Source organism: Rhipicephalus microplus, chromosome X (assembly GCF_043290135.1).
Source record: "Rhipicephalus microplus isolate Deutch F79 chromosome X, USDA_Rmic, whole genome shotgun sequence".
NCBI lineage: Eukaryota > Metazoa > Arthropoda > Arachnida > Ixodida > Ixodidae > Rhipicephalus > Rhipicephalus microplus.
The window spans coordinates 435,759,008-435,785,993 of record NC_134710.1 but is presented as its reverse complement, the minus strand read 5'-3'; the positions used below and the strand labels follow the sequence as shown (position 1 = coordinate 435,785,993).

The 26,986-nt window shown below is 46.3% G+C and overlaps 1 protein-coding gene across 8 annotated transcripts in view; it reads right to left on the bottom strand.

Annotated features, from left to right (window-relative positions):
• The window catches only part of LOC119161817 (DNA (cytosine-5)-methyltransferase 3A), a 222,955-nt gene that overhangs the window by 115,614 nt on the left and 80,355 nt on the right, over positions 1–26,986 (bottom strand). For 7 of the 8 annotated variants that reach the window (XR_012887656.1, XR_012887655.1, XR_012887654.1 and 4 more), the window contains exon 3: positions 13,352–13,453. The exons of the other annotated variant lie outside the window; for it this stretch is intronic. Coding sequence is in view for 4 of the 7 variants with exons in the window: in XM_075880503.1 (XP_075736618.1) it covers positions 13,352–13,453 (102 nt within the window). In the remaining 3 variants the exon portion in view is untranslated. The remainder of the gene's footprint in view (positions 1–13,351; positions 13,454–26,986) is intronic. 8 annotated transcript variants of the gene reach the window in all.

Sequence of the window (26,986 nt, the reverse complement as noted above, 5' to 3'; positions counted from 1 at the left end):
GGGATAGTGTCATATATTATACTGTTTGGAAGATACTGCCTTCTGTTTTTTCTCGTCTCTTTTCTCGGTTACGCTTGACGCATGACGAGCGACTATCCAGGGGACTGAGAGAGGGACTCGTTCTCCGCGTACCCAGGCACAGCCTTGCAGCAGCCAATCGGAAAGAAGCGGTACAGTGCCATGTAGAATATCCTCATTCAACTGCAGTTTGTATGTACTTCTATGGGATAGTGTCGTCTATTATACTGTTTGGAAGATACTGCCTTCTGTTTTTTCTCGTCTCTTCTCTCGGTTTTGCTTGGTGCATGACGAGGTTAGAGTAAGAAAATTTTTGCCCCTAAAACGTTCATAGATATTTTTGTCCATTGGCCTGCTTCTAGGATTTTGTTATGTAATGTTGCAAGCATAAAGGAGACTCCATCCACTACAAGACACTTCCATGTTATTTTATTACAATAGCAATTACTTGGGCATTCTCAGCTGGTTTTCGCGCGCCAATGTTGGCGCCGTTCGGCGTATAAGTTTACGTATATATATATATATATATATATATATATATATATATATATTCATATATATATATATATATATATATATATATATATATATATATATATATATATATATATATGCTGTTACGTGAAGGTACACAAAAAACTAGGCGTTTGAAGATATATTTACACAGTGCCAATGCGCAAGCCAAGATAGAGAACAAGTGCTGTGCCCTACACCAAAATCACGTCATCTTTTTCCACGCCTATCTAACTGCTTTTGTGGGACATTGTCTCATAACATAATCCCCGGGTGCTGAAGTACCGTCTCGGTGATATTGCCGAGTGGTAAAGCTTAGGGCAATATACATGAACAATGTCTGTAGACAGTGAAGAGGAGGAAAAGGAAGACTCAAGCAGGGCTAACTCGTTGGTCACACCTGTCACCTGGCGCAATACGCGGTAGTGTCCCGAGTAGCGGGCAAGCAATTTTTCAGGAAGTCCAACGCACCTAGCTGGAGCCCACAATAGCACAAGAGAGCCCGGATTAAAGGAAACTTGGCGATGAAGGGAGTTGTAATGCTGCTGCTGCTGATCTTGTGATGCTAAGAAGCGCTGACGGGCAACTTCACGTGCTTTTCGAGCTCAGGTGATAGCATCGCGAGCGTATTCGGTCGTCGAGTCGACAGCTGTCGAAAAGATGTGTCAAACGGTAAAGTTGGATCACGGCCAAACACGAGATAGAAAGGTTAAAAACTAGTTGCATCGTGGCGTAAGGAATTATAGGAGAACGTAACGAAAGGCAATCCAACGTCCCAGTCATGGTGTTCGGACAATACGTACATGGCGAGCATATCGGTTAAAGTTCGGCTGAATCACTCAGTCAGTTCATTAGCTTGTGGGTGGCAGGCTGTCGTAACTTTATGTTTTGTCGCGCAGGAGTGAAGCAGGTTGTCGATAACTAGGGAAAAGAAAGAGCGCCTACGATCTTTGAGGAGTTGGCATGTTGCGCCACGATGAAGTATGACGTCGTGCGGGAAAAAATCGGCCACGTCCGTGGCACAGCTGGTTGGTAGAGCGCGAGCAAAGGCGTACCGAGTGTTGTGATTCGTCGCAATAGTTATCCACTCATTTCCAGATGTGGACGCAGGTAAAGGGTCCAGGAGGTCAAGACCAAGTCGAAAGAACAGATCAAAGGGGACGTCAAGTGGTTGGAGGAACCCAGCAGAACTCACCAAAGGTTTTTTTTCTGTGTTGACACTGGTTGCATGAGGCAACGTAGCTGCGGACTGAGCGATAAAGACTGGGCCAGTAAAATCGACGCTGTACATGGTCATACATCCGAGACAGTGCGAGGTGACTGGCAGTGGGAGCGTCGTGGAGCTGGCGGATCACGCTCGCACGTCAGTGGGAAGGTACCACAAGGAGCAGTTTGTGTCTATCAGGGTGGACGTTGTAACGGTACAATGTGCCATCCTTGAGTACGAACAGTTGAGTAGACGGATCGGGTGCCGCAGAATGAAGCTTCTCGATGATGTTACGTAAAACAGGGTCTCGGCGCTGTTCCTCACGGATGTTGCTTAATGCGGAGAGAGACAGGACACATGGTGCTTCATCGAACACCTCAGGTGGGTCCACTGGATTTCGAGATAAGCAGTGAGGGTTATGGTGTAAGCAGGCAGATTTGTAGGACACCGAGTAGTTATACTCTTGGGATCGCAATGCCCATCGACCAAGGCGCCCAGTGGGGTCCTTCAAGAAGGCGAGCCAGCAAAGTGCGTGGTGATCGGTGTTGACGATGAAATGTCGACGGTGTAAATAGGGTCGAAATTTCGCTACTGCCCAAATGAGGGTGAGTCATTCCTTTTCGGTGATTCAGTAATTCCTTTCCGCTTGTGAGAGGAGACGGCTGGCATAGCCAATAAGGCGGGTGAAGCCGCTTTGATGCTGGACAAAAACAGCACCAATTTCGTGGCCACTGGCATCGGTGCACACTTCTGTAGGGGTGGAATTGTCAAAATGGGCCAGAACAGGTGGTTCTGTAAGCAATGCCATAAGTGTAGAGAACTCGATAACCTGTGCAGCACCCCATGTGAATGATACATCTTTTCTCAGTAAGTTTGTGAGAAGACAGGCTACTTCTGCATAGTTGTTCACAAAACGTCGAAAGTACGAGCACAGACCGAGAAAGTTACGGACTTCCTTGGTGCAGGTCGGAATGGGGAAGTTCTGCACGCCTGGCACTTTATCTGGATCAGGGCGCAAACCAAAGGAGTCGACAAGGTGGCCCAACATGGTTAGTTGCTGGCGTCCGAAGTGGCACTTTGACGAGTTCAGTTGGAGACCGGCATTGCGAAAAACAGCCAGTATAGAGGATAGGCAGTCGATGTGTATCTCAAAGGTCGGAGAAAAGACAATATTGTCGTCAAGATAACATAGATAAATTGATTATTTCAATTCACGCAAAAGAGAGTGTATTATATGCTCAAAGGTGGCCAGAGCGTTGCATAAACCGAAAAGCATGACCTTAAACTGGTAAAGACCATCGGGCGTTACAAAAGCGGTCTTTTCGTGGTCCATGTTGTCGACAGCAGTTTGCCAGTACCCTGATCTTAGATCAATGGACAAAAAATACTTAGCGCCGTGAATACAATCCAGGGCGTCGTCCATGCGCGGTAGCGGGTACGCGTCCTTTTTAGTTACCTTGTTCAGATGTCGGTAGTCAACAGAGAATCGCCAGGTCTTGTCCTTCTTTTTGACAATAACTACAGGGGAAGCCCATAGACTACATGATGGCTCAATTATGTCTGTAGAGAGCATTTTGTCGACTTCTGCTTTAATTATGTGACGCTCAGTTGGAGATACGTGGTATGGCCGTCGATGGACAGGAGAGGCATCGCCGGTGTCAATGCGGTGCTTTACAGAAGTGGTTTTACCTAGCGAACGATCACAAAAGTCAAATACGACCCAGTATGACTCAAGGACGTGAAGGAGTGCGTCAGCTTGATGCGGCAAAAGGTCTGACGCAATCATTTTTTTAACGTCAGCTGACGGTCTTGCTTGCGAAAATCGAGCATGCGTGTAGCTACAGTGTCCAGCATCGTTAGAATACAGAGCTGAGATGACGCATTCGTCAGAGGGAGTCATCACGGCGAGGGCAATTCCACGTGGGAGCACTTGTGGACACAGAGCAAAGTTGAACACAGGAATCAAGGCGCGGTTTGCACGTAACTGAATAACATTGTGTGGTAAGGTAACACTGTCAGTCAAAAGAATGGATGTAATGGGCGCGAGCACATAGTCGCCATCGGATACAGGTGGTTAGGGCATTACCGTGATTGAGGTCACAGTTTACGGTGACAAACGGACATGCTCAGTAGAGCACATACGAACTTGGGGTGGACTGGGCAGATCAAGCGGACATGGTAGGTTAAACTGCACAGTACCAGCTGAGCAGTCGATGAGAGTGGAATGAGTGGACAAAAAGTCAAGACCGAGGATCACATCATTGGTGCAGTGAGAGAGAACTGAAGTTTGAAGACCGGTGATAGTGACGCGTGCAGTACAGACGCCAATAACAGAAGCGGTATCACCATCAGCAACACGAACACTGCGTAAAGGGGCGGAGTAAGGACTTTCTTCAAGCGGTCCCGAATGTGCAAGGTCATCACCGAAATATGTGTGACAGTGTTCACCAAGGCTTTAACAGATAAACCTCCTACTTCAACCTTGATCAGGTTCTGATTGGTCGGTAGCGTCAACAGAGGAATTGGAGAGCAAGTCGTATCAGTAGCGTAACTTCCAGGAGCTGCAGCAGTTAGTTTTCCAAAGAAAACCGCCGGGCAGAGGATGGGGACGGGGAATGGGGCGGCGGCGGAGACCGGGAAAATCTACGTTGAGGTGAATGTGAGCGACTGTACTGGGCAGCGGTCATAGTGGTCGGGTCGTAGTTAGCTGAGCCATCACTTCGTGATAGTTCTTGGCCATAAAGATGGGCTGGTGAGTGGAGGTTCGAGAAGCTTGAGTTTGCCCAATACGGTGAGGTCCACGTGCTTCGGCGATGGCGAGAAATGTGTCCCACTCATTCACATACAAAGGAGATCGGCCAGTCGTCAGGCGTCCTCCGCACATTTGGGTCACGGTTACGTGGAGCATGGCGGCGATAATGCTGTGGATGGCTGGAGGTAGATGAACTGACAGCATCGGGACGGTGCACAGAACAGACGGTGTGAATACCTGCGTTGGCTTGTTTTTGGCGAAAAATGGTCTGTATTAGCGAAATGGTCGGATGACGATCAATTGGTTCCAGTGCTCTGAAGGGTGCAGGTGATATGGCCTCGATTTCGGGGCGTACGATTCTCGTGATGTCACCGGAGTGTGAATTGGGCTGGGTCGCTATACGAAGATCCTCGCAAGTTGACATTGCAGCAGTGTTGGGAAGGCGTGTAAAGTGGTGGTCAATGCGACGGCTTTTAGCCTTTTGAAGGCGGTGGCACTCCTAGATAACATCTTGCACGGTGGAACAGCCTCTGCGCACCAGTAGGTTAAATGCGTCGTCTGCAATGCCCTTGAGCACGTGCGCTACCTTGTCTGCTTCAGCCATGGTTCGGTCAATTTTAAGGCAAAGGGTCAGCACATCTTGTATATATGCCAGGTAGGTCTCCGTGGACGTCTGAACACGTGTGCAAACTTCTTTCCTAGCGGCCTGCTTGCAGCCGACATATTGACCAAACAACCGGCGTAACTTGGTCTTGCATACGTCCCAGCTCGTGATCGCGTCCACTTTCTTATTAAACCGTGCCTTGGCCGTTCCTTGCAAATAAAAGATAATGTTTGCCAGCATCAAAGTTAGGTAACACCTGTGGTTTGTGCTGGCAAGCTCGTAGAGTTTTAAGCCGCTCATCCACGTCCTCGCCTTCCGTTTTCGAAAAGTTGCCGGGATCGCGGGGTGGAGCGGCCACGAGAAAAACAGGTGAGGTCGGGGCCGTTGATGCATTGGGCGCAGCAGTTGTCGAAGCGCTGCTGCCGGTGGACATGTCGGAAGTAATGCCTAGACGTCCTCTGCGTAACACCGTCGTGCGTTATAACCCAGCACTTTCTACCAAAATGCTACGTGAAGGTAAACGCTATTGCGTCTCCGGGTCCTTCGGGCCTCAGTTTGGTAGCGGGCCTCCGTCCTAGGACCCATCGTCGAACAAGTCAGATGATGCACTCGTAATAATGACAACAATTTATTTACATGAATAGTAACTGAGAATTTGAAAACAGGTGATCATGTGATCAAGTAGAAATCAAAAACTGTACATGAGAACTGTTGAACTGTAGAACTCCAAATATACAAAAGTCTTCCGCTTATATAGCACCTCGTTGCCAACCCTGGGCGCATTGTCCGCAGTTTCTGCCAATAGGGCGATCCATGGTCTAGGTGCTTCGCCCATGAAGGAAGAAAAAGACATCACACAATGCATGTGGAGAGGCCACAGTCTACACGATGGCCAAATAAGGTCACAAATGCACTGCCCCGACGTTTCGCACACGTCACCAAGTTTCGCGCACGTCTAATGATCTTAGGTAACCTTGGTTTCCAAGACTCTCCTGGCCATTAGTTGAGGTTCGAAAAACCGTCTGCGAGTACACGTGTCAAACTTGCCTGACTGTGTTTGGGTAGGACAATGTAGTGGTGTGCCAGCATATCGTCAAAATATTCCACCCCATACGGCCGATCCTATGGAGAAAGGGGGAAGGAGTAGTAGTCAAATAATCCCTCGTCGTCGAGGCGGGCTGCCGCAAGGGCTGGAGCAGACAGTGCCTTTTCCTTCCCTTCAACCCCACATTCCATTCCTCGTTGTTTGCTAGAAGCTGCGGCTTAGCTGCGAATATCCGGGGCTCTGCTTCTTCTCGCAAGGTGCAGCCACAGCCAGTTTGGTTTTAGCTTTCAGCCAAAACTGCAAATACCACGCTGGTTCCGATGTTTCCAGATCCTCGGTGACCTCGAAAATGTCCCAGCTGCCTTCTTGTCTGCGTCTAAAGCCTTACATAGAGTCGAGCTCACAACGGCCTTCTTTGCTTGTGCGTTTTCTTTGCGCGAACCGGTCCTGGACCCCTTGTTCACGTTTTGCTGATAGGAAAGCAACCCGTCTTGACGACACACCCTTGCTTGGAATTCGTCGAAATATTTTCGTCCCTGTCACAAGCGCCGAAAGACTTTAATAGGGACTACGGTCGTAACAACGCAAAACTAGGCGTTTGAAAATATTGTTACGGAAAAGAAGAGACGCTGTAACGACGAGGCTGGAGATTAGATATATTCAAAGCTAGCGGTAATGGCGTAGCCGGTTCACCAGCGATTGACCAGAGACAACTTTTTGTCTTTCTCGTAGGGCACACACGTGCGTCGCCCCCTAAAATACCAATATACATGCATGTAGCATAACCCCCGGCGGCACAAGTGCCGTTTTGGTGCATCTAAATGTCAACATCACTAGGGGAGTTGAAGGGCTTCAAGCGCACAACATGTACAATATCGGTAGCCTGTTGGGCACATGAAAGGGACGACGAGGTGACAGGACCGATTTGTTACAGGAATAACCACATACCACTCGGTATGGGCCTCTATAGCGAGCAAGCAGTTTTTCTGGCAAGCCAACTTGATGGGTCGGAGACCAGAGCAGGACCAAAGAACCAGGCGGAAAGTGCACGTCGCGGTGTCGTCGGTCATACAAGCATACAAGCACCATTGCTTCTTTTGGGAGGTCAGAAGGCGAGTACGGGTGATTTCGCGTGCAAGAGCAGCCCGAGTGATAGCGTCCATGGCATATTCATGGGTCAGTATTCAGGGGATAGTGTGACGGTGTCTATAGGCAATGTTGGTTCTCGACTAAGCAGCAGAAAAAATGGAGAGAAACCGGCAGTGTGATGGCGTGAGGGTTGTAGGCAAATGTAATGTACGGCAACGTGAGATCCCAGTCGGTGTGGCTAGTAGAAACATACTTAGCGAGCATGTCTTTAAAAGCTCGATTTAGACACTCCATGAGTCCATTGGTTTGCGGGTGGTATGACGTAGTCAGCTTGTGTCTCGTTTTACAGGACTGCAAGATGTCGGCTATGACCTTCGACAAAAATGTGCGGCCACGGTCTGTAAGTAGCTGCCATGGGGCTCCGTGTTGCAGAATCACGTCCTTGAGGAGGAAGTCGGCGATATCTGTGGTGCAGCTTGTTGGGAGAGCTCGTGTGATGGCATAACGCATGGCGTATTCGGTGGCCACGGCTATCCACTTGTTACCCGAGGAAGACAAGTGGAAAGGGCCAAGTAGGTGCAAGCCAACGCAGAAGAACGGTTCTGACGAAATATCAAGTGGTTGAAGGCGTCCGGCAGAAATTGTTAATGGTGTTTTGCGGCGCTGACATTTCTCACAAGCCACAACGTGTTTTCTGACTGAGCTTGCAAGCCCTGGCCAAAAGAAGCATCGGCGTATTCGGCCATAAGTGCCTGACACACCAAGGTGACCAGCAGTCGGATGGTCATGAAGTTCATGTAGAACTTCCGAGCGAAGATGTTTCGGAATGACTAGCAGTAAAGCTGGTTCATCCGGCTCAAAGTTTTGGCGGTATAATACTTTATCGTGGAGCACGAATGAGCGATGGCACTGACTGGAAGATGGTGATTGGAGGCGCTCAATGATAGCACGCAAGGACGCATCATGGCGCTGCTCGTCACCGATGCATGTCACTTGCGAAAAGAAAAGTGTCGGTGTCAGGCATAGTGCTCGACTCAGCGACCGGGTAGCGGGACAGGCAGTCTGTGTCCTGATGTAGGCGTCCGAACTTGTACGTCACCGTGTAGGTATACTCTTGGAGTCGCAGAGCCCAGCGCCCGAGCCGGTCAGTAGGATCCTTCAGTGACGTAAGCCAACGTAGCACATGATGGTCAGTTATCACAGAGAAATTAGTGCCATATAAATATGGGCAGAACTTTGAGACTGCCCAAACAAGAGCAAGACATTCACGCTCCGTAATAGAATAGTTGCACTCAGCACTGTGAGGAGGCGGTTAGCGTAGGCGACAACTCGGTCGAGTCCCAGTTTGCGTTGGACTAACAGGGCTCTGATTCCGTGACCACTAGCATCAGTTCGAACTTCAGTCGGAGCGAATGGGTCAAAGTGAGTTAATATGCGTGGAATCCCCAGTAGCGTGATTAGGTGAGAAAAAGCAGCAGCTTGGTCGGTACCCCACGTAAATGTGACGTCTTTCTTCAGAAGCTCTGTGAGGGACCGAGCGATGGTTGCGAAATCTTTCAGAAACCTTCTAAAATAGAAGCAAAGTCCTACAAAACACCAGACGTCTTTGGCTGACTGGGGTACAGGAAAACTGGTGACTGCATGAATTTTTTCGGGGTCCGGCTGCACACCAGAGGCATCGACAAGGTGGCCCAACACTGTAATTCGCTGGCGTTCGAAGCGGCACTTTGACGAGTTCAATTCAAGGCTTGCATGGCGGAATATGTCGAAAATAGCTGACAAACGCTTTAGGTGGGTCTCAAATGTTGGGGAATATACAATGACATCATCAAGATAAGAAAGATGTGTTGCCAATTTAACCCTTGTAACAGAGAGTCCGTCATGCGCTCAAACCTGGCTTGGGCATTGCATAGCCCAAACGGCATAACCTTGAACTAGTATAGGCCGCCTGGAGTTACAAATGCAGTCTTCTCTTGGTCTTTCACGTTGACAGCAATCTACCAGGAGCTGGAACATAGGTCTGTTGTAGAAAAGTATCGGGCGCCGTAGAGACAATCGAGAGCGTCATTGATGCGGGGTAAAGGGTAAACTTCCTTTTTCGTGATTCTATTCAGATGACGGGAATCCATGCAGAAGCGCCGCGTGCCATCTTTCTTTTCAACGAGCACAACGGGGGACGCCCAGGGGCTCGAAGAGGGTTCAATAATTTCTTTGGCTAACATCTTGGTAACTTCTTGTTGAATTACTGTACGCTCGGTGGCAGACACCCGGAATGGTCGCCGATGAATAGGATGAGAATCACCTGTGTTAATGCGGTGCTTGACGAGTGAAGTCTGGCCGAGAGGACGGCTGTCGATGTCTAATATGTCGTGTTATGAAGCCAGAAGGCGGCATAGCCTGGTTGACTTCTCAGGTTTGAGGTCCGGGGCGATCAATGAGCATTAGGTCGCATCGAGGCATGTGGCATCCTGCGAGTGATGTGGGTGCTCGGGACATACGTCTGTCGTAACACAGGTGATGTGGTCGTCAATTATGGGCTTTAGCGTGGCGACCGAAATTCCTCGGGATAGCACTTGTTTTATGAAGCTGAAACTGATAACAGGTAAATATGTTCGGTTAGAGGCCATGCTTACGACGGAGTGTGGGACAGTAATGTCACGCGCAAGGAGAACATCCGTAATCGGCGTCACGATAAAATCATCGTTGAGCACGGGAGAGGGTGTTGCCAATTTGACAAATGTGAGAGCTCTAGGCGGTATCCAGAAGAAGTCAGTGGTGTACAGGCTGTTCGGGAGTTCAGGGTGAGAATCTGAGAGAAGAGGATGTTCTAGGTAGCGAGTACAGGCGGCACAATCCATCAGGGCAGAATGCATCGATAGAAAGTCCATGCTGAAGATTAGTTCGTACGGGCAATTTTCAAGCACCATCAATAAAACAGGGACATGGCGGCCGGCAATGATAACACGAGCGGTACTCATTCCAGTGATAGCCACAGTTCCACCATCAGCGACACGGAGGGCTTTAGATGCTGCAGACGTGAGGACTTTTTTGAGCAGGCGACACAGACGAGCACTCATTATGGACACTTGAGCTCCGGTATCAACTAACGCCGTCAAAAAATACCGTCCTTGTACACCTTAATCAAGTTCGTGTTAGTGGGGAGCTTCAATGGAGGATTTGGATCAGTCGTAAGTGATGCAGCACTACTTCCCGGAGCTGCACGATCTAGTTTTTTGTGGATAGCGGCGCGGTTGGGGCGATGGGGAACGGCGGCGTTGAGGTGACGGTGCACGAACAGTGGAGCGGCTGTTAGGGACGTCGGAAGAAGGGTACACACGACTGGGCGAATACGGGCGAGAGTCCTCGTATGGTCGAGTAGAGGAAAATGGGCTCCAGTTTAAGGGCTTCCAAGTGCTGCGGCAGTAGCGGGAGATATCGCCAACTCGGTGGCAGCAGAAGCAGATCGGCTTGTCGTCTGCAGTTCTCCATTCCGCCGAATTGCGGGATCGCGGAATAAAATGTAAGTGGCGCAGTGCATATGTTGTCATTGGTCTGGAGACGGGTCGGGAGACAAAGCAGGAAACAGAAAAACCGAGCTTTGCAATTCCGTGCCTCACGACGGCTTAAATAACGGAGACCGCCGGAGGCATTTGTGGGGCGCTATGGTCGAACGGATGTGGAGGAATTGGTGCCGGACTTTACGCCTCAAGCTCCCTTCGAACTACCCGTGTCACGCTGTCCTGCATAGGTGGTTTGGCACCGAGATCGGTGCAGGTGGATGCAACAGAGCCGTGTTTGGTAGCAGCGTAAATTGAGGCAGAACACAGCGGCTTTTGGCCATTTTGAAGCAGTGGCATTCCTTTATAGTCATATCTACGGTCGTGAAGTTAGTGTAGATGAGCAAATTGAAGGCGTCGTATGCGATGCCCTTGTGATCCACCTTGTCACTCTCTGTCATTTGCTCGTCGACTTTTCGGCACAACGCTAGCACGTCCTGTGTTATGTACGAGACATACGACTCTGTTGAAAACTGCACACGAGTGACGAGTTCTTTTCGGGCTTCCTTATGGCGACCGTACGGGTCCGCGAAAATATCGTGTAGTCGCTCCTTGAAGGTATTCCAGCTGGTGAGCTCGGTCTCATGGGCATCGAACCAGACCCTTGAGATGCCGTCCAAGTAAAATATTACGTTAATGAGCATCATGATAGGGTCCCATCGGTGTGTTTGGCTAACACGCTCGTACATACAGAGCCCGTAGTCAACGTCACGCCCAGGTTGTGCGGAGATTGTACCGGGATCACGGGGGGTGGGCATTGTCAGGTAAGTAGTGGCTGGAGCTACAGATGGAGACGCTGACGGGCTGTTGTCATTGGTAGCCATGGCCGGAGACCGAACGATGAGGCCACTGCCAAACTTCGTAGTGAAGACGGGGAACCTTCCACCTCCACCTAATTTGTTACGAAAAAGAAGAGATGCCGTAACGACGACGCTGGGGATTAGATATATTCAAAACTAGCAGTAATGGCGTAACCGGTTCGCCAGCGATCGAGCGTGAGGCACACACGCGCGTCACCCCCTAGAATATCAATATTCATGCATGTAGCAATATATTTACACAGCGCCAATGCGCAAGCCAAGATGGAGAACAAATGCTGTGCCTTACACCAAAATCACGTCGTCTTTCTCCACGCCTATCTAACCGCTTTTGTGGCACATTGTCTCATAACAATATATATATATATATATATGTGTGTGTGTGTGTGTGTGTGTGTGTGTTTCAAGAAAGAAAAAAGACACCCACGGTCGGCGCCCAGCTCATCGCGATGCACCAACACACACTTATCTCCCACGTGAACTTTGTTCCACAGGTTGGGGGGGGGGGGGGGGGGGTTAGATGCTTGTGCACGATTGCTTCTCCTTCAGTGGTAAGAATCATGTGCCTTCCGCTTTCACGGGAACGATTGCGCTGGCTGCTGGGCCAACAAAGGTCACTTCGTTTCCTGCACAGGCCCTGCTTGTGAAAAGAGCGTACTTTTCATACACAACGAAGTATGACTAAGAAAGTGTCACGTTGCATGATTACGCTTCGTGCGTCTTTTTGCTTGAACAGTGCGTTAAGTGTCAAGCGGTAAATGCTGTTAGTTCGTTTTTGTTTTATGTGTGCTGTTTTTGTGTGTCATTTGTGCGTGAGCAGCGCACTGTACGTTTCGATCAGCTTGCCGTTCTCGGTGATACATTCTGAGTTGTTTCTATCGCATTCATTGCTTCGTCCTTGCGGCGAAACTGTGACTTGTTTTCTGAAGCAGTTTTAAGGAATAGAGCAGCTCTGTGGGAGAACTCTTGTTTGCGACATGGATGGCCTAGAATTGTTTCAAACTCAAAGCAATGTTTGTAGTTGTTTCACCAGCGGATTTAAATCTTTCAGTCACGAAAAAAAATTACGATCGTTTGCTCACAAATAACGACGCTGACAGTGACACCAGCGTTCCAGCGAAATGAGCTCTTCACTGCTACAATGTCAAAATTTCCGGTTGAAAATCTGACGAGCCCACACGTGCAGCATTTTTTTGCATTTCTTTTTTCTTTACAGAAAGGCCATACTAATAATTATTGTGTTATAAAAACTTTTGCTATAAGGTTACGCAAACGTAACGGGAAACATTTGTCCATCTCTGTCTGAGCTACTTATGACACCAGCGTTATGACGACGGATATTCACGATTGTTAAACTTCTTTTTTGTTATTTGTTTGCAAGTAAAAACACACTAATTATTATGGCGAATGCTACACCAGTACGATCGTCCTCAAAATGTGTGAAGCTTCTTTAGTGTTCTTCTCGTGAGCGCTGCCATCGCTTGCAATAACAATTCGTATTTTATACCAAACTACCAGTTCTCCCATTGGTTCAAAGTAAATGGTGACAGTCCATCTGCCCTAATAATCACCAAAAGTAGTTAGATTCAGCGAAGAAACAATACAAAAGTTTAACCGCCAAGGCAAGACATTTTTTAAGACTGCTCACATCAGGAGCATTCTATAATGAGACAGTTAAAGCCGTAATGACGTCTGAACTTTTGCTGCTGAAAAAAAGCACACCTTATATCTTCAAAAACTTCAAATACCTTGATGGCTTCGTCAACTGCAGCGAGGTATAGCTTGCCACTAATCTTTGACAGGCAATGTTTGAAGGCAAGCACAAAACTTGAAACTTTATAAATAGACACCTGCAAAAAAAGTTCAGCATTAAATACACAAATACGCAAGGATGACATCCATTCATGTATTCGGCTAAATATGAGGTGGCGTTCTTTGTAAACTATTCACCGTGTCCTTGAAATTGCACACCCCAGCTTTAGGTGATTTTCTAGAATTTTTAATTCATTCAACTACATTGCCTTGGCCCCCATGTTATGCACTTGAGTGCAATGTAAATGTTTGGCAATGTGAAACCCACGTGGTGGTGAACATAGTAAAAATTCAGGTGCATGAGGCATTCCACATCTTACTTTCCCGACTCTGCGCTCGACGACCGTCTCTGATTAGTTAAAAAAGAAAGCGGTCAAGCTCTTGTCCGCGTTATACGTCCGTGTAACCCCGTTATATATGTGGGACTTAACGTCCCGAAACCACCATACGAATATCAGAGACGCCGTAGTGGAAGGCTCTGGAAACTTCGACCACGTGGGGCTCTTTAGAGTGGTGTTTCGTTATTAACGTGCACTAAAATCGGCGCACACGAGCTTATATATATATAAATATATATATATATATATATATATATATATATATATATATATATATATATATATATATATATATATATATGTTAATTTTTTATTACTATGCGGTAGCTAGATGTGGCTTCTCTTCCCCCTTCGTTATGACAGCTTTTGGATCGGTGGAGGGTCCGCCTGTCTGTCTTTCTGTATATCAAAATTTGTCGAGTGATGCGAGCGCTTTCTAATGAAGAATTCGCATACTAGAGATGGTTACGACAGACAACTACAGCAAAAGGGCCTATGCCTTAAGGAGCTTCTGCCCTAAAACACCAAGCCAACGTGGACTGCGTAGCAAAGTCGGAAGGGTGGCATTTCTATGAACAGTTGTAAATACGTTTGGGGCTACTAACACAAGTACGCTTACAAGGTGCACACTACGCCATAAATCGTAATTTTTGTCAATTTAAAAAGCACGCACACTGCCATTATCTACGATTATGCGCAAAAGCGAGGTACCCGCTACGCATTCGCAAGTCATTATATGCCCTTTGCTGAATCAGTAGTTGATAACGATGGCCAATTTTGGCAGAACCCTTTGTAATGGGTTGGATGCATGCAACGTCCCACACATTATGGACTTCGTATTGCGTGGCGCCTGATTACGAAATTCAGTTTCTGTGACTCTCGGTTGCTATTTTACTCTTCTAGCAGGCTGTATTACGTGGGTTTACACAGTTCCTTTTTGATATAATGCCTGTGTAAGGTCTTTTTGAGAGGGAGTTTCGAGCACCAGCATGTGTAGGAAAATTGCTTATTCGATCCATGGGAAGAAAAGTGTTTTCTTTGCAATAAGTTGCATACAACTGAAGATATTTTATTGAATGCTGCAATGCATTTTTGAAGGGGTGGGAAACAGACAGTATTCAATTGAGCCTAAAAAAGGATTTGCTCCTTGATGTCTTCTTCACTAGATTTCTCCCAATCGAAAACAAGAAAGGTGTACCATTCTATCAGGTCTTGTTACTGGGCCTGCACAATACATGGTATACTTGAATAACAGTGTGCCATCCCGATGATAATGCAGGTCTGGTTAGACAATACTTTTCTCAATCTGTGTAATCATTCGTGGAGCCTCAAAAACTTCAACAAGATGTTCTCTAACGGCTTTATAAAGTAGAGACAGACGCAGGAATTTTGAAAAAAACCTGTAAATTCTGACTTGTTTACCTTCTCTTTTTTGTTCCTGTTTGTCCTTTGTTTGGTATTTATTTGTAATGAATGCTTTAGGTAATTATACAATAAAAAATAAAAAACAGCATGGCTATGAGTTAGAACCCTAGGTTACCACGTAGAGGACCAAGGTTCAAACCCTGTCTCTGTTTATTTTTTGTTATTTCCTTGTTTTCTTTCCTAATTTAATTCGGGCGATGTCGGTTACAGACACCTGCAGGTATGCTGGCAGACGACTAACTCGTGAAAAACAGCCCTTTTGAGCTGCAAAAGCTGGCAGGCCTGCTCAGAACGAACCGCACACTCACAGTGAAAGCTGGAAGAGTTGCTTTTCTAGAGTTTTTTGAAAACATTTTGGGGCAAGTACTAGCACACTTGCATGGCACCAACTACGATCTACATATTCATAACTTTTGGGTAGTGGGGAAACGTCCGTATCCCATTATTCGTCAAGCTTTAGAAAGTGTAGTACCCGCTATACACTTGCAAGGCATTTTCTGCATTTTCTTGAAGCTGTCGCTGACAATCATGAAGAAATATGCCTGAAATGTTTGTGCTGGAATTGGAACATACAACGACCCAGTCATTATATAATTCAAATTATGGGCGCCTGGTCATTACTTTTCTGTTCTAGAATGTTTTATTAGACATGCCAACGCAATTCCTTATCCGTCATGAGTGTACATAGTGTTAGCTTGCAACAGAGTTTCAACTACTGGCGTAGCTCAGTGGTGGAGTACTGGGCCAGGTTGCGGGCTGGTGTCGAGTGGATTGAAAAAGGCGCCAGCGCTCAAGCCGAATGCAGCCATGTCATTTATTATTATTGCCAGACTTATAGCCAAGCAAAACAGGAGTGGTATTATGAACAGTGTTTTATCATTGTTAAATGAATAAAGCTGTTTAGAATAAGTAAAACCAGATATTTACCCATAGCCAGTAAATAGCCGTAGCACCAACTAGAAATTTTCGTCGCCAAAAGGTTTGAAATGTAGTCAATTTGGCCCAAAGTAGCAGCCAGCGGTAACCGCGTACGGGGTGTTATGATCGGCCTGCCTGGCTTGACGCTGCTTTGACGCATGAGACATTGCGGCTGGAACTACCCTGGTTTCTTCCCGAGTCAGCACTCCGAGAGATGCACCAAGAGCAGCAACAACAGAGAAATCATTCTTATATTTATTCCTGGTCATCGGCGCCCCTCGTAAACTATTTGGGCACGCCTGACCGACTGACCGATTAGGAAGAGTTGTTGGCCGTCGAGGCGGCTTGCTTTGTCATCTAGGTCCTCCGGGCAAAAGGCCCAGTGTCTCAGAACCGGCTGTAGATGTCTTTCTCATGTTCTCCGTGGTGCCTTGGTGCTACTGTTTCCACAATTTGTGGTCTGCCTGACGCCACATACCCATCACTGCAACAGACTACAAAAATAATTTCCACGTAAGACTCAACGTCTTCGTGCTGTGCTGTGTCGTGCGCGGTGTGCAGTGTTTTCTCCTTCGCCTTCGACTGAACTCGGCGTACTTATTCTCTCTTTCCTTGGACAGAAAGGAGGCAGCGTTTCACCTTCCTTTTTTGAGGGCGGAGGTGAATATGGCAATTTCCATGGGACTGTCCTGGCATCCGTTATTTTTTCTGCAGGGGATCCTGGCCAGGCCAGGACATAAAACGGGAGCGCCGAGGCGCTCTCGACAGGCTCTCACAAGCTCCCAGAAGCTCCCATCATGTTTCTGTCGAGAGCATCCATCATGCTACCACCATCATGTAACACGCTATCTGTAAATTATGTAATTAAACGTTACTGTTAGTAGCTCCGGGCTCCTCTTCTCGACATCTCCCCGAGACTTTGGCTGGCTTCAGTCCTCTGGGCAGACCCCTCGGTGACCTCAACTGGATGGCAGCGGTGTGAGGCTGCTGAAAACCGGAACACATCCACTGGCTAGCCGCAACAGGGTGACCCATGCTTGACTCGGGCCTCAACGATATAATGAGTGCTTGACTTTCTTTGAGTTTTGCCAGGTTTTAGCTTTTGAATATTTCTAAATGTGTGTGTAATTTTCTGTGTGTTTGGCTTCGTTGTACCGCTACCATGCATCACAGCTATTCATCAAACTTTAGCTTTCACGTTCCAAACTGGCAGTGTTTTTACCGTGCGTGTAGACTACGCCTGTTTGCTACCTAACGTCACGGTAAAAAAGTCCTCACTCGTGAAGGCCATGGAGTTGGTAAAGAAGCTAGAAAGACTACATCTCTTACTACTGTGTGAAGAGCTCGGAATTAAGGTGGGGAGAGATGAGAGAGAGTCACAGCTGATTGGGACAATTCAAGAGTGCGGTGAGGAGGATGAAGAATTTGAGAAATGTTGGGAAGAAGTGGAAAAACAGAAAAAAAGATGAGAAAAGAAAGCGAAGGTTGGCGAAGAAAGACAAAATACTTGAGAAAAGGGGTTTAGCGTTAAGAATTTATCAGGCTGCAAGCAACCCAATTAACGGGAGAGCATCCTCCGATAAGAAAATTATTGTCCGGCAGAAAACACACACGCAGCATGCTGCTCGAAAGTTAAAGTGAAGCAAAAAATCGTTAAGGCTGGAAAGCCGGTCGTATGTCATCGTTGCAAAGAGCCAGGCCACATTGCGATCGGCTGCTGTAAGCCTAGGAATGTTCTGTTTCATTGTGGACAGCCGCAACAATAATCTGGAAGAACTGAAACACCACATTCGGGAATCAGTTGAGGATAACGCCGCAACCTTTGGTTGTGTAGATCCCTACTCCTGGGAAATTGAGGTTACCACAGGGGAACGCGTGTGCGCGCAGCACATAGTAGAAAATAAAAGTAGTAAATAAAAGCTAAATGAGCATGCTGTTCACTTGATGAAAAACATTCAAGGATTATTTGGGCAAGTGTCTCTTGAGATAAAGAAAATTGAACGGCCGATTTTAATGAGAGTTTTTCTCTCTTTTCGTTCGCCGATTCATGTTATTATATTTCTACTGAATAAGATTGCATGCTTCCGAACACTCGCTTGTTCGTGATGGCAGTAGCGGTTATTCAGAGCGGATATATGCCTACACACTTCCCACGCCACGAATGCACATATGCACATACTTGCATGCCCGAACATGCATATGCTAACCTTTGTGTGCGCATATATATATATATATATATATATATATATATATATATATATATATATATATATATATATATATATATATATATATATATATATATATATATATACAGAATACCTTTGGTTGCCGCAATGATATAAATATGAAAGTAGATGCGCTTTCACATAACAACTGTTTATTCTGCTAATGTTTCAAGTTGAGCCCCGTCTTTTTCAAGGCATAATAATATTTACACATGTTCGGTGTCTTCTTATAGCCTGTCGAGACAGGAGGAAAGGGGTCAAAAGAAAATTAAAAAGAAACAGCGAAACAGGAGGAAAAACGTTAAATAAATAGAGAAAATCTAGGAGAAGAAGCAAGACCAACACGGTGTAATTAGAAAGGGGCAGCATCTCAACAGAGTAGGGCCAAGTAGGGCAGAGGTAGATGAGCAATGTCATCATTGTCAACAATACCTCCCCCGCGCCCACACTACCCCAAGTGGGCAGTGTGCTGCTGTCCTTGTCTTTCACCTTCCCGTGTAATCCACTGGCAGCTCGTTCCTCTTTGAAGTTTAAGACAAGTTAATGGGGAGAGCTTAAGCTCTTCGAGAGCGTGCTGGTGGCGCCGGGAGGAATGAAAAAGCCGGTAATTGAGACGCCGCCATCAATATTCATTATATGCAATGGCTCCTTGTCAGTGAAGGAACAGAAAATCTGCGTTAAAAATTAAAGCAGAAAAAAAGAAGAAAAAAAAGGGGGGGAGACTGTACGACATTCGGGACCACTTATCTGTGCGTTCCAGTTGTGCTTGATGAGGCAAACCATTTCGATGTTGTCAGATGCATAGGCTAAAAGCTTTGTTAAGATGTAATAATATTGTCATGATGAGAACGCACTGATTAGAGAGAAGCATTTGTGTTTTTTAGCTGTCGTAACGCTGACAGAGGGCCTGGGTATTCATTTATTCTGTATTTTATCGTGTTAAACTTGTAGATAAATTAAGTGTCATGGTGTACCCGTTCTTTGCTTGTTCGAAAGTTGTTTTCTATTAGTGTAACCCTGATGTCATCAAAGCTGTGGTCTCGAACCTGGAACCTTATTCTGCACATTGGAGCTAACAGCCTGGCCAATACGGATTCCTCTACAACATTCGACTGTTACGTGGCCCTCCTTGAACGCATCCGGCATGACAGACCAGACATTCCTATGGTGTTTGCCACACTAGTGCTCCCACGGGCCCCCAACCAATGACTCCGCCAAAACAACTGCCGCGCGGTGTGGTGGTTCAACTTCGAGGCTCGGGAGTTTAACCTGCGACTGGTGAGTTTGTGCCATGAGAAAGAGGGCGTCTTTAATGTGAACCATCGCATCAAAGCGCTCCCGCCATGGACCGTGCTCGCGGCCGATGATCTGCACCCGAGCTTCGCTGGAGTGTCTCCCCTGGCTTGGAACATCTACAACCTGCTCCTCGACCTACGGTGGCCATACATCACCAATCGGCTGGAACACGCGCTACAACCGGAGGCGGGGGCGTACGAGCTTCGGGATACGCCATCCTACTCCCAAGCACTGCGGCGTGACCCTCCCGATGCCACCTGTGGGGCGACAAAGGGAAGAAAGAGAACCAAGCAGCCCCAGAAACAGCCGCTGCCTCTTATACAGGCCAGCATACCCCGTCGGGACCCCCCTCACCGAGTGCACAACAGCCATCACGCTTGCCACGGCTGTTGACGACGCCTACGAGACACACCCCGGAAATGGCGACGAAGGTTAATCCGGGCCAACAACAACGGCCAGCTGTACCACAATCAACAGCAACCAGTGGCCAGAATCAACCACCCGCAAGCAGAAAAATCAGCAGCCAACATTATCAAAGAGCAAGCAGCAACCACCAGCAGCCAACAGCAGTCATCTACAGGCCAGCTCGTCACGGGAGGCACAATGGGATTGAGCGCCAACCCAAACCAGGTACGACCTCCGGGTACCATGCGGCTCTATTCACTGCGTCTGTGCAAAGTGACATACTGGCTATGCGAGTGGGCAAACACCGTCCGTTTCCGATGAACTAGGCCATAGAACGGGTCCACATTTTCTTAAACTTGAAAAGTTACTGACAAAAGAAAACGGCCCGAACTTCACGTGCAAAGCCTTGAACAATATGTACTTGCGCGTACGGCTACGAAGGGGCTGCGCTTCGCGCTAACACCATCGATGCATAGCTTTGCCAATAGGGAAATGAAACGGTGGAAAAAAATTCTCGATCACGCCACAGAGGAGCTAAATAAGGTCACCATCGAACACTGTAGAAAGACTCTAAAGGCACTGACAGACGTGGAGCGGTATATAAGAAATAACTTTCCTCTTTCGGAGTGGGAAGCTAAAGAACTCAACGTATTTGAGCACAAAGAAATGGAGGAAATAGAAAAACTTAACAGGAAGAAATTCGCGCGGGGCAATTTGTCATATGCTATACCCACTGCTGCTTACAGAAAAAATACCAAACCACCTCACGTTCAAAAAAATTTGCCACCACATCCCAAAGAGCCAAATTTTATTAGCCTTTCCGATAAAGAACTTAGCAAACAAGAATTGAGTGTACTATAACGCAAACTTACAATCTGCCCTGGCAACGGAAAGTACGATGAATTCACGCTCATAAAAGACCTAAACGACTTCGCAAGAAATTTAGGATTGGAGGAATATTTCTTCGATAAACCCCAAAAAGATAACGCACCTTTTCGTGGGGTAATCGGACGGCAATGAACCTCAGACGCCAACAAAGATCGACATCTGGATCTCTATATAGACGCGGTTAAGAAAGATGTTATACATGCGTACAAGGTGCACAAACCAAGCAAGAATAACATATCAAAAAGAGAAAGAGAGGCATTACTAATGTTGAGCAACTGTGAAGCTCTCGTCATTACACCAGCAGACAAAGGAGGCGTGATTGTTGTTCTGAACAGATCAGACTACATTGAGGAAGGCAAGCGACAACTAAATAACAAACAATTCAACAAACACCTCGACTTTGACCCTACCACCGAGCACAAAAAGATCATTGTAACAACCCTTGAGGATTTCACACGGGAAGGCGCCATTGATTCAAAGCTTACAAGGGCACTTATTATGGTACATTCGGCGCCTGGTCGTTTTTACATGCTGCCGAAGATTCATAAATAGAAAAACCCTGGCAGACCCATTATATCAGGTACAGGAACGTTAACGGAACCTATTTCCAGTTATATTGATTCTTTAATCAAAGACATACCACCCACACATGAGTCCTTCTTGCATTACACAAACTATTTCCTTCGGGAAATGGTAGGTGTGAAAATTCCAGAGGGTGCATTTCTCGTAAGAGGGGATGTTAGCTCAAGCTACACAAATATCCCACATGACGATGGTGCAAGGGCGCTTGTTGAATCGTATGGCACCCACAACCCTGTTGCATATCCAAGCAAAATGTAATTGAAATCTTCACAAGACTTGTACTCGAATTAAACAGCTTTGAATTTAACAACCAGTACTACCTTCAAATCAGCGGCACGGCAATGGGTACAAGAATGGCCCCAAACTACGCTAACATATTCATGCACCACATAGAATCAATTTTCTTTCATCTTGTGATATCAAACCATTATTCTATAAACGGTACCTAGATGATATATTCATAATTTGGACACATTCGGAAAATGAGCTCCTCAAATTCATACAGGCATTCAACTATGTACACACCAGCATTTATTTTACACAATCTTACTCTAACACTTAAATAAACTTTCTTGATGTACTCATTGAAGTTGACGATGGTGCGTTGGTAACTAGCGTATGCAGAAAACCTATGGACAGGCAACAATACCTGCACTTCAAAAGCTGCCACCCGCGACATTGCAAGATCAACATTCCCTATTCTAAGGCACACGGATTCCGACGAATCTGCTCCCGCCCCGAGGACTTCCACAGAAACAGCACACATATGCGCGAAGTACTCCTTAATCAAGAATACTCGCCAGCTATCATCGATGACACCATCAAAAAAGCTGAAAATGTGGACCGCCAGATTCTTTTCAACCACCAGAAAAACGCCGACCGATACCGCAACAAAAACTTGCTATTAACTTTCACGAGCAACCTACCAAACATAAACAAGGTCCTAAGAAAACACAATAACACATTGGAACAGAGCATGCGACTATCCAAAATTTTCACTTCTCCTCCTTGTGTTGTATACAGACGGCCGAAAAATTGCCGCCGTCACACAGTTCCCAGTACCCTCTAATAAGAAGGCTGTCAGACGCTTTCTGCGCCTTCGTGCTTATTATCGCCGGTTTATCGCAGACTTCGCCCGCATCGCATCGCCACTAACTCGTCTCACAAGAGACGATGTTGCCTTTGAGTGGAAAGAAGAACAGGAGGCTGCCTTTAATGACCTGTGTCAACGTCTTCAAACGCCCCCCGTGCTTGCCCACTTCGACAAAGAAGCCCCGACGATGCTTCACACAGACGCTAGCAATGTAGGTCTTGGGGCTGTGCTACATGTGCAACGGCAAGAGGACACAGAAAGGGTGATCGCCTACGCAAGCCGAATGTTAACACGCGCAGAGGCTAACTATTCAACAACAGAGAAAGAATGCCTCGCCGTAGTATGGGCAGTAATGATATTTCGCCCGTACTTGTATGGCCGGCACTTCAAAGTTATTAGTGACCATCCGCCCCTTTGCTTGTTAACTAATCTAAAAGATCCCACTGGTCGATTAGCGTGTTGGAGCCTAAAACTGCAAGAGTTTGACGTGACAGTCGTGCACAAGTCAGGCAAGCGACACATGGACGCTGACTGTCTGTCCCATTCACCCATTGAGTCGGCAACCCTACCTGAGGAGAAGGAAATGGCACTTCTCGGTGTCCTTGACACGACCGCCATTGCGCAGCAACAACGTGACGACACTGAGTTGCTTGGCTTAATTAACTACTTGGAAGGCAGATCTCAGATGGCGCCAAGAGTTTTCCCATAAGTGTTGTCATCGTTTTGTTTACGGGGCGGAGTACTCTATAAAAGAAACTTTTCGTCGACAGGATCCTCCTATCTGCTCGTCATACCAGCAGCCCTTCGTACTGAAGTACTCAAAGCATGCCACAACGAGGTGACCTCTGGCCATTTGGGTTACATGAGAATGTTCGCCAGAGTACAGCAAAGGTATTACTGGCCGAGACTAACCACAGCCATGAAACACCACGTTTGTACCTGTCTCGACTGCCAGCGACGCAAGTCACCACCAACTAAACCAGCTGGCCTCCTGCAGCCCATGCAGGTCCCAACAGCTCCATTCTACCAGATAGAGATGGACATTTTGGGCCCACTACCTACTTCTACTGCAGGAAACCGCTGAGTTATCGTCGCGACGGATTATCTGACCCGTTATGCCTAGACAAAGGCTATCCAGAGAGGTACAGCAGCGGAGGTGGCAAGATTTTTCATCGAAAATATTGTACTGAGGCATGGTGCACCAACCGTCGTGATCACAGACAGAGGAACCGCATTCACGGCAGCTCTTTTAGATCACGGCCTGATGCTGAGTAGAACAACGCATCGTAAGACCACCGCCTACCACCCACAATTAAACGGGCTGACGGAGTGTCTGAACAAACAAAACCATTGAAGACATGCTTTGGATGTACGTAGACATTAAACACAAAAATTGGGATGAAATCTTGCAATACATAACGTTTGCGTACAACACGGCCTAGCAAGAAACGACCCACATGACCCAGTTCAGCCTCGTTCATGGACGAGAAGTACGAACTATGTTAGATGTGATGCTGCCACACGAAAGTGACGAGATCGACCCAGACGCCAACACGTTTACGGAACGCGCGGAAGAAGCTAGACAACTGGCACGTTTACGGATCCGCCAGCAGCAAGAGTACTATGCAGGCTGCTACAATGCTCACCGCAGAGCAGTTGTCTATCAAACTGGCGAGAAAGTATGAGTTTGGACACCCGTACGGAAATGAGGACTATGAGAAAAGCTTTTAAGAAGATACTTTGGGCCATACCGAGTGCTGCGACAACTGAGTGACGTCACTTACGAAGTCGTTCTCGACAATTCGTGTAGTACCAAGCGTCGCCAGGACCATCCTGAACTCGTTCAGATAGTGCGCATGAAGCCTTACGTCAGCGAGTGATTGCATGAGACTTTTCTTTAAAAAAACTGCAATATTGACTTCGCATTGGGTCGATGCTCTTTGAGAGGGAGGCAAATGACCCGTGTCTACATGTGGACAAAAACGATGATGGGGGGATTTAGCGGACACCAGATAGTGGGCCTCTGGCTTGACTGGAGAACGAAGAAGAAAATCTTACGGCTCAGCTGTTGAGAACACGCTGCTTTCTCTGCCTCAAAGTGTACTTGTGCTTTGTTCGCGTTGTACTGCGACAATATAAAGGATAATTTAATAAGTTCAAAGATAGGCGTGAACTCTCAAATTGGGTGTCACCCTTGCGGAAAAAGCAGATGCAAGGTATGCAAACACATGCAGACAACGACAGTGGCAAAAAGCACCCACTCGGATTTTCAGCACTGGATAAGAGGTGCACTAGACTGTGACTCAGACACGTCATATGCTACCTGGAATGTGGGGTATGTAACAAGCAATACGTGGGCCAGACAGACACTCCGTTTACAATTAGATTCAACAACCATCGGGCACATGTACGATCCCTGCCAGGCCTTTCACTTTCAAAATACAGCACATTAAAAAACCACAGCTTTGATAACATCAGTGTTACACTATTAGAAAGCAACTTTCAAACAATCAGAGAATGGGAACAACGGGAACCTTATTTTATCTACAAGTTTAACACGATAAAATACAAAATAAATGAACACCAAGGCACTCTGTCAACGTTACGACCACTAAAAGACACAAATGCTTCTTTTTAATCAGTTCATTCTCATTAGGACAATACTATTATCCGCTAACAAAGCTTTTAGCCTATGCATCTGACAACAAAGAAATGGTTTGCCTCATCAAGCACAGCCGGAACGCGAAGATAAGTGATCCCGGATGTCGTATAGTCCCCCCCTCTTTTCTTTTCTTTTTTTTCTTCTTTAATTTAAAGCACATTTTCTGTTCGTTCACTGACAAGGAGACATTGCATATAATGAATATTGATGGCGGAACCTCAGTTACTGGCTTTTTCATTCCTCCCGACGCCACCAGCAAGCACTCGAAGCACTTAGGCTCTCCTCATTATCTTGTCTTAAACTTCAAGGAGGAACGAGCCGCCAGCGGATTACACGGGAAGGTGAAATACAAGAACAGCGGCACTTTGCTCACTTGGGGAAGAGTGGGTGTGGGGGAGGTATTGTTAACAATGATGGCATTGCTCATCTACCTCTGCCCTACTCTGTTGAGATGCTGACCCTTTCTCATTATGCGGTGTCGGTCTTGCTTCTTCTCCTAGATTTTCTATATTTATTTATCGTTTCTGCTTCCGTTTCGCTGTTTTTTTTTCTTTTTACATTACCTTTGGCCACTTCCCTCCTGTCTCGACAGGCTATAAAAAGACAGAACATGTATAAATATTGTTATGTCTTGATAAAGACGGGGCTCCCGTCGAAATGTCGGTAGAATAAACAGGTGTTATGTGAAAGCGCATCTACTTACATATTTATAGCATTGCGGCAACCGAAGTTATTCTTCTGTATATATATATATATATATATATATATATATATATATATATATATATTTAAATCTATGTATATATATATATATATCTATATATTTAAATCTATATATATATATATATATATATATATATATATATATATATATATATATATATATATATATATATATATATATATATATATATATAGATATATATACAGAGTAAAATTTTTACACTCTTATGGGTGTAAAAGGGTGTTTTCAAAATTTACACCCCTTTTTGCATGATAGCAACACCCTTTTCATTGTTGTTACACCCTCAGAGAAGGGTGTAACTGGCAAAAGGGTGTTATTTTGCCGTTCGTGAGGGTGTTGAAGAACAGAAGGGTGTACACCTATAAATGTTGGAATAAAAATTGTTCCATTTAACGTCCCAAAGTTGTCATATATTCAATAGAGATGCTGTACCGAAGGGCTCCGAAAATTTAAACCACCTGGGGTTACTTAAGGTGCACCTAAGTCTAACTACACAGGTCTCGCACTCTTTCTCGCCCATTAAAGATGTGGCCGCCGTGAACTGCCGGGATTCAATCCTGCGACTTGCGGGTCAACAGTTCAGCACCATAAGCACCAGACCACCGGCGCGGGAGTGCACGTGCAAAAATCGAGCTGCATCCATGCTTGCAAATCAAATACCACGCATAGCGCAAGGAATGCATGCTTTTCCTAAGATAACAATGTCGTAGGGATGAAAAAAATCAAGGAAATGATTGAGGCATTGACAAATTTTACAGAACACTAAGAATTATTGAGAATGTAAAACAGACTAAATTCCTCTCGCACTGTATGATTCGACATGCTTTGCCGTTTTATATCGTCCATATTATATGTGAATAAATGAATGGGCTACTGTCACGATCTACGGACAGCACACATTCATGTGTAGAAGCAATTGAGAAAAAAAAAGCTTGAATTTATTACAAAAAACCCTTGCTCGGTCAAAAGCCCTTCGAGTGCAAGTTGTTTT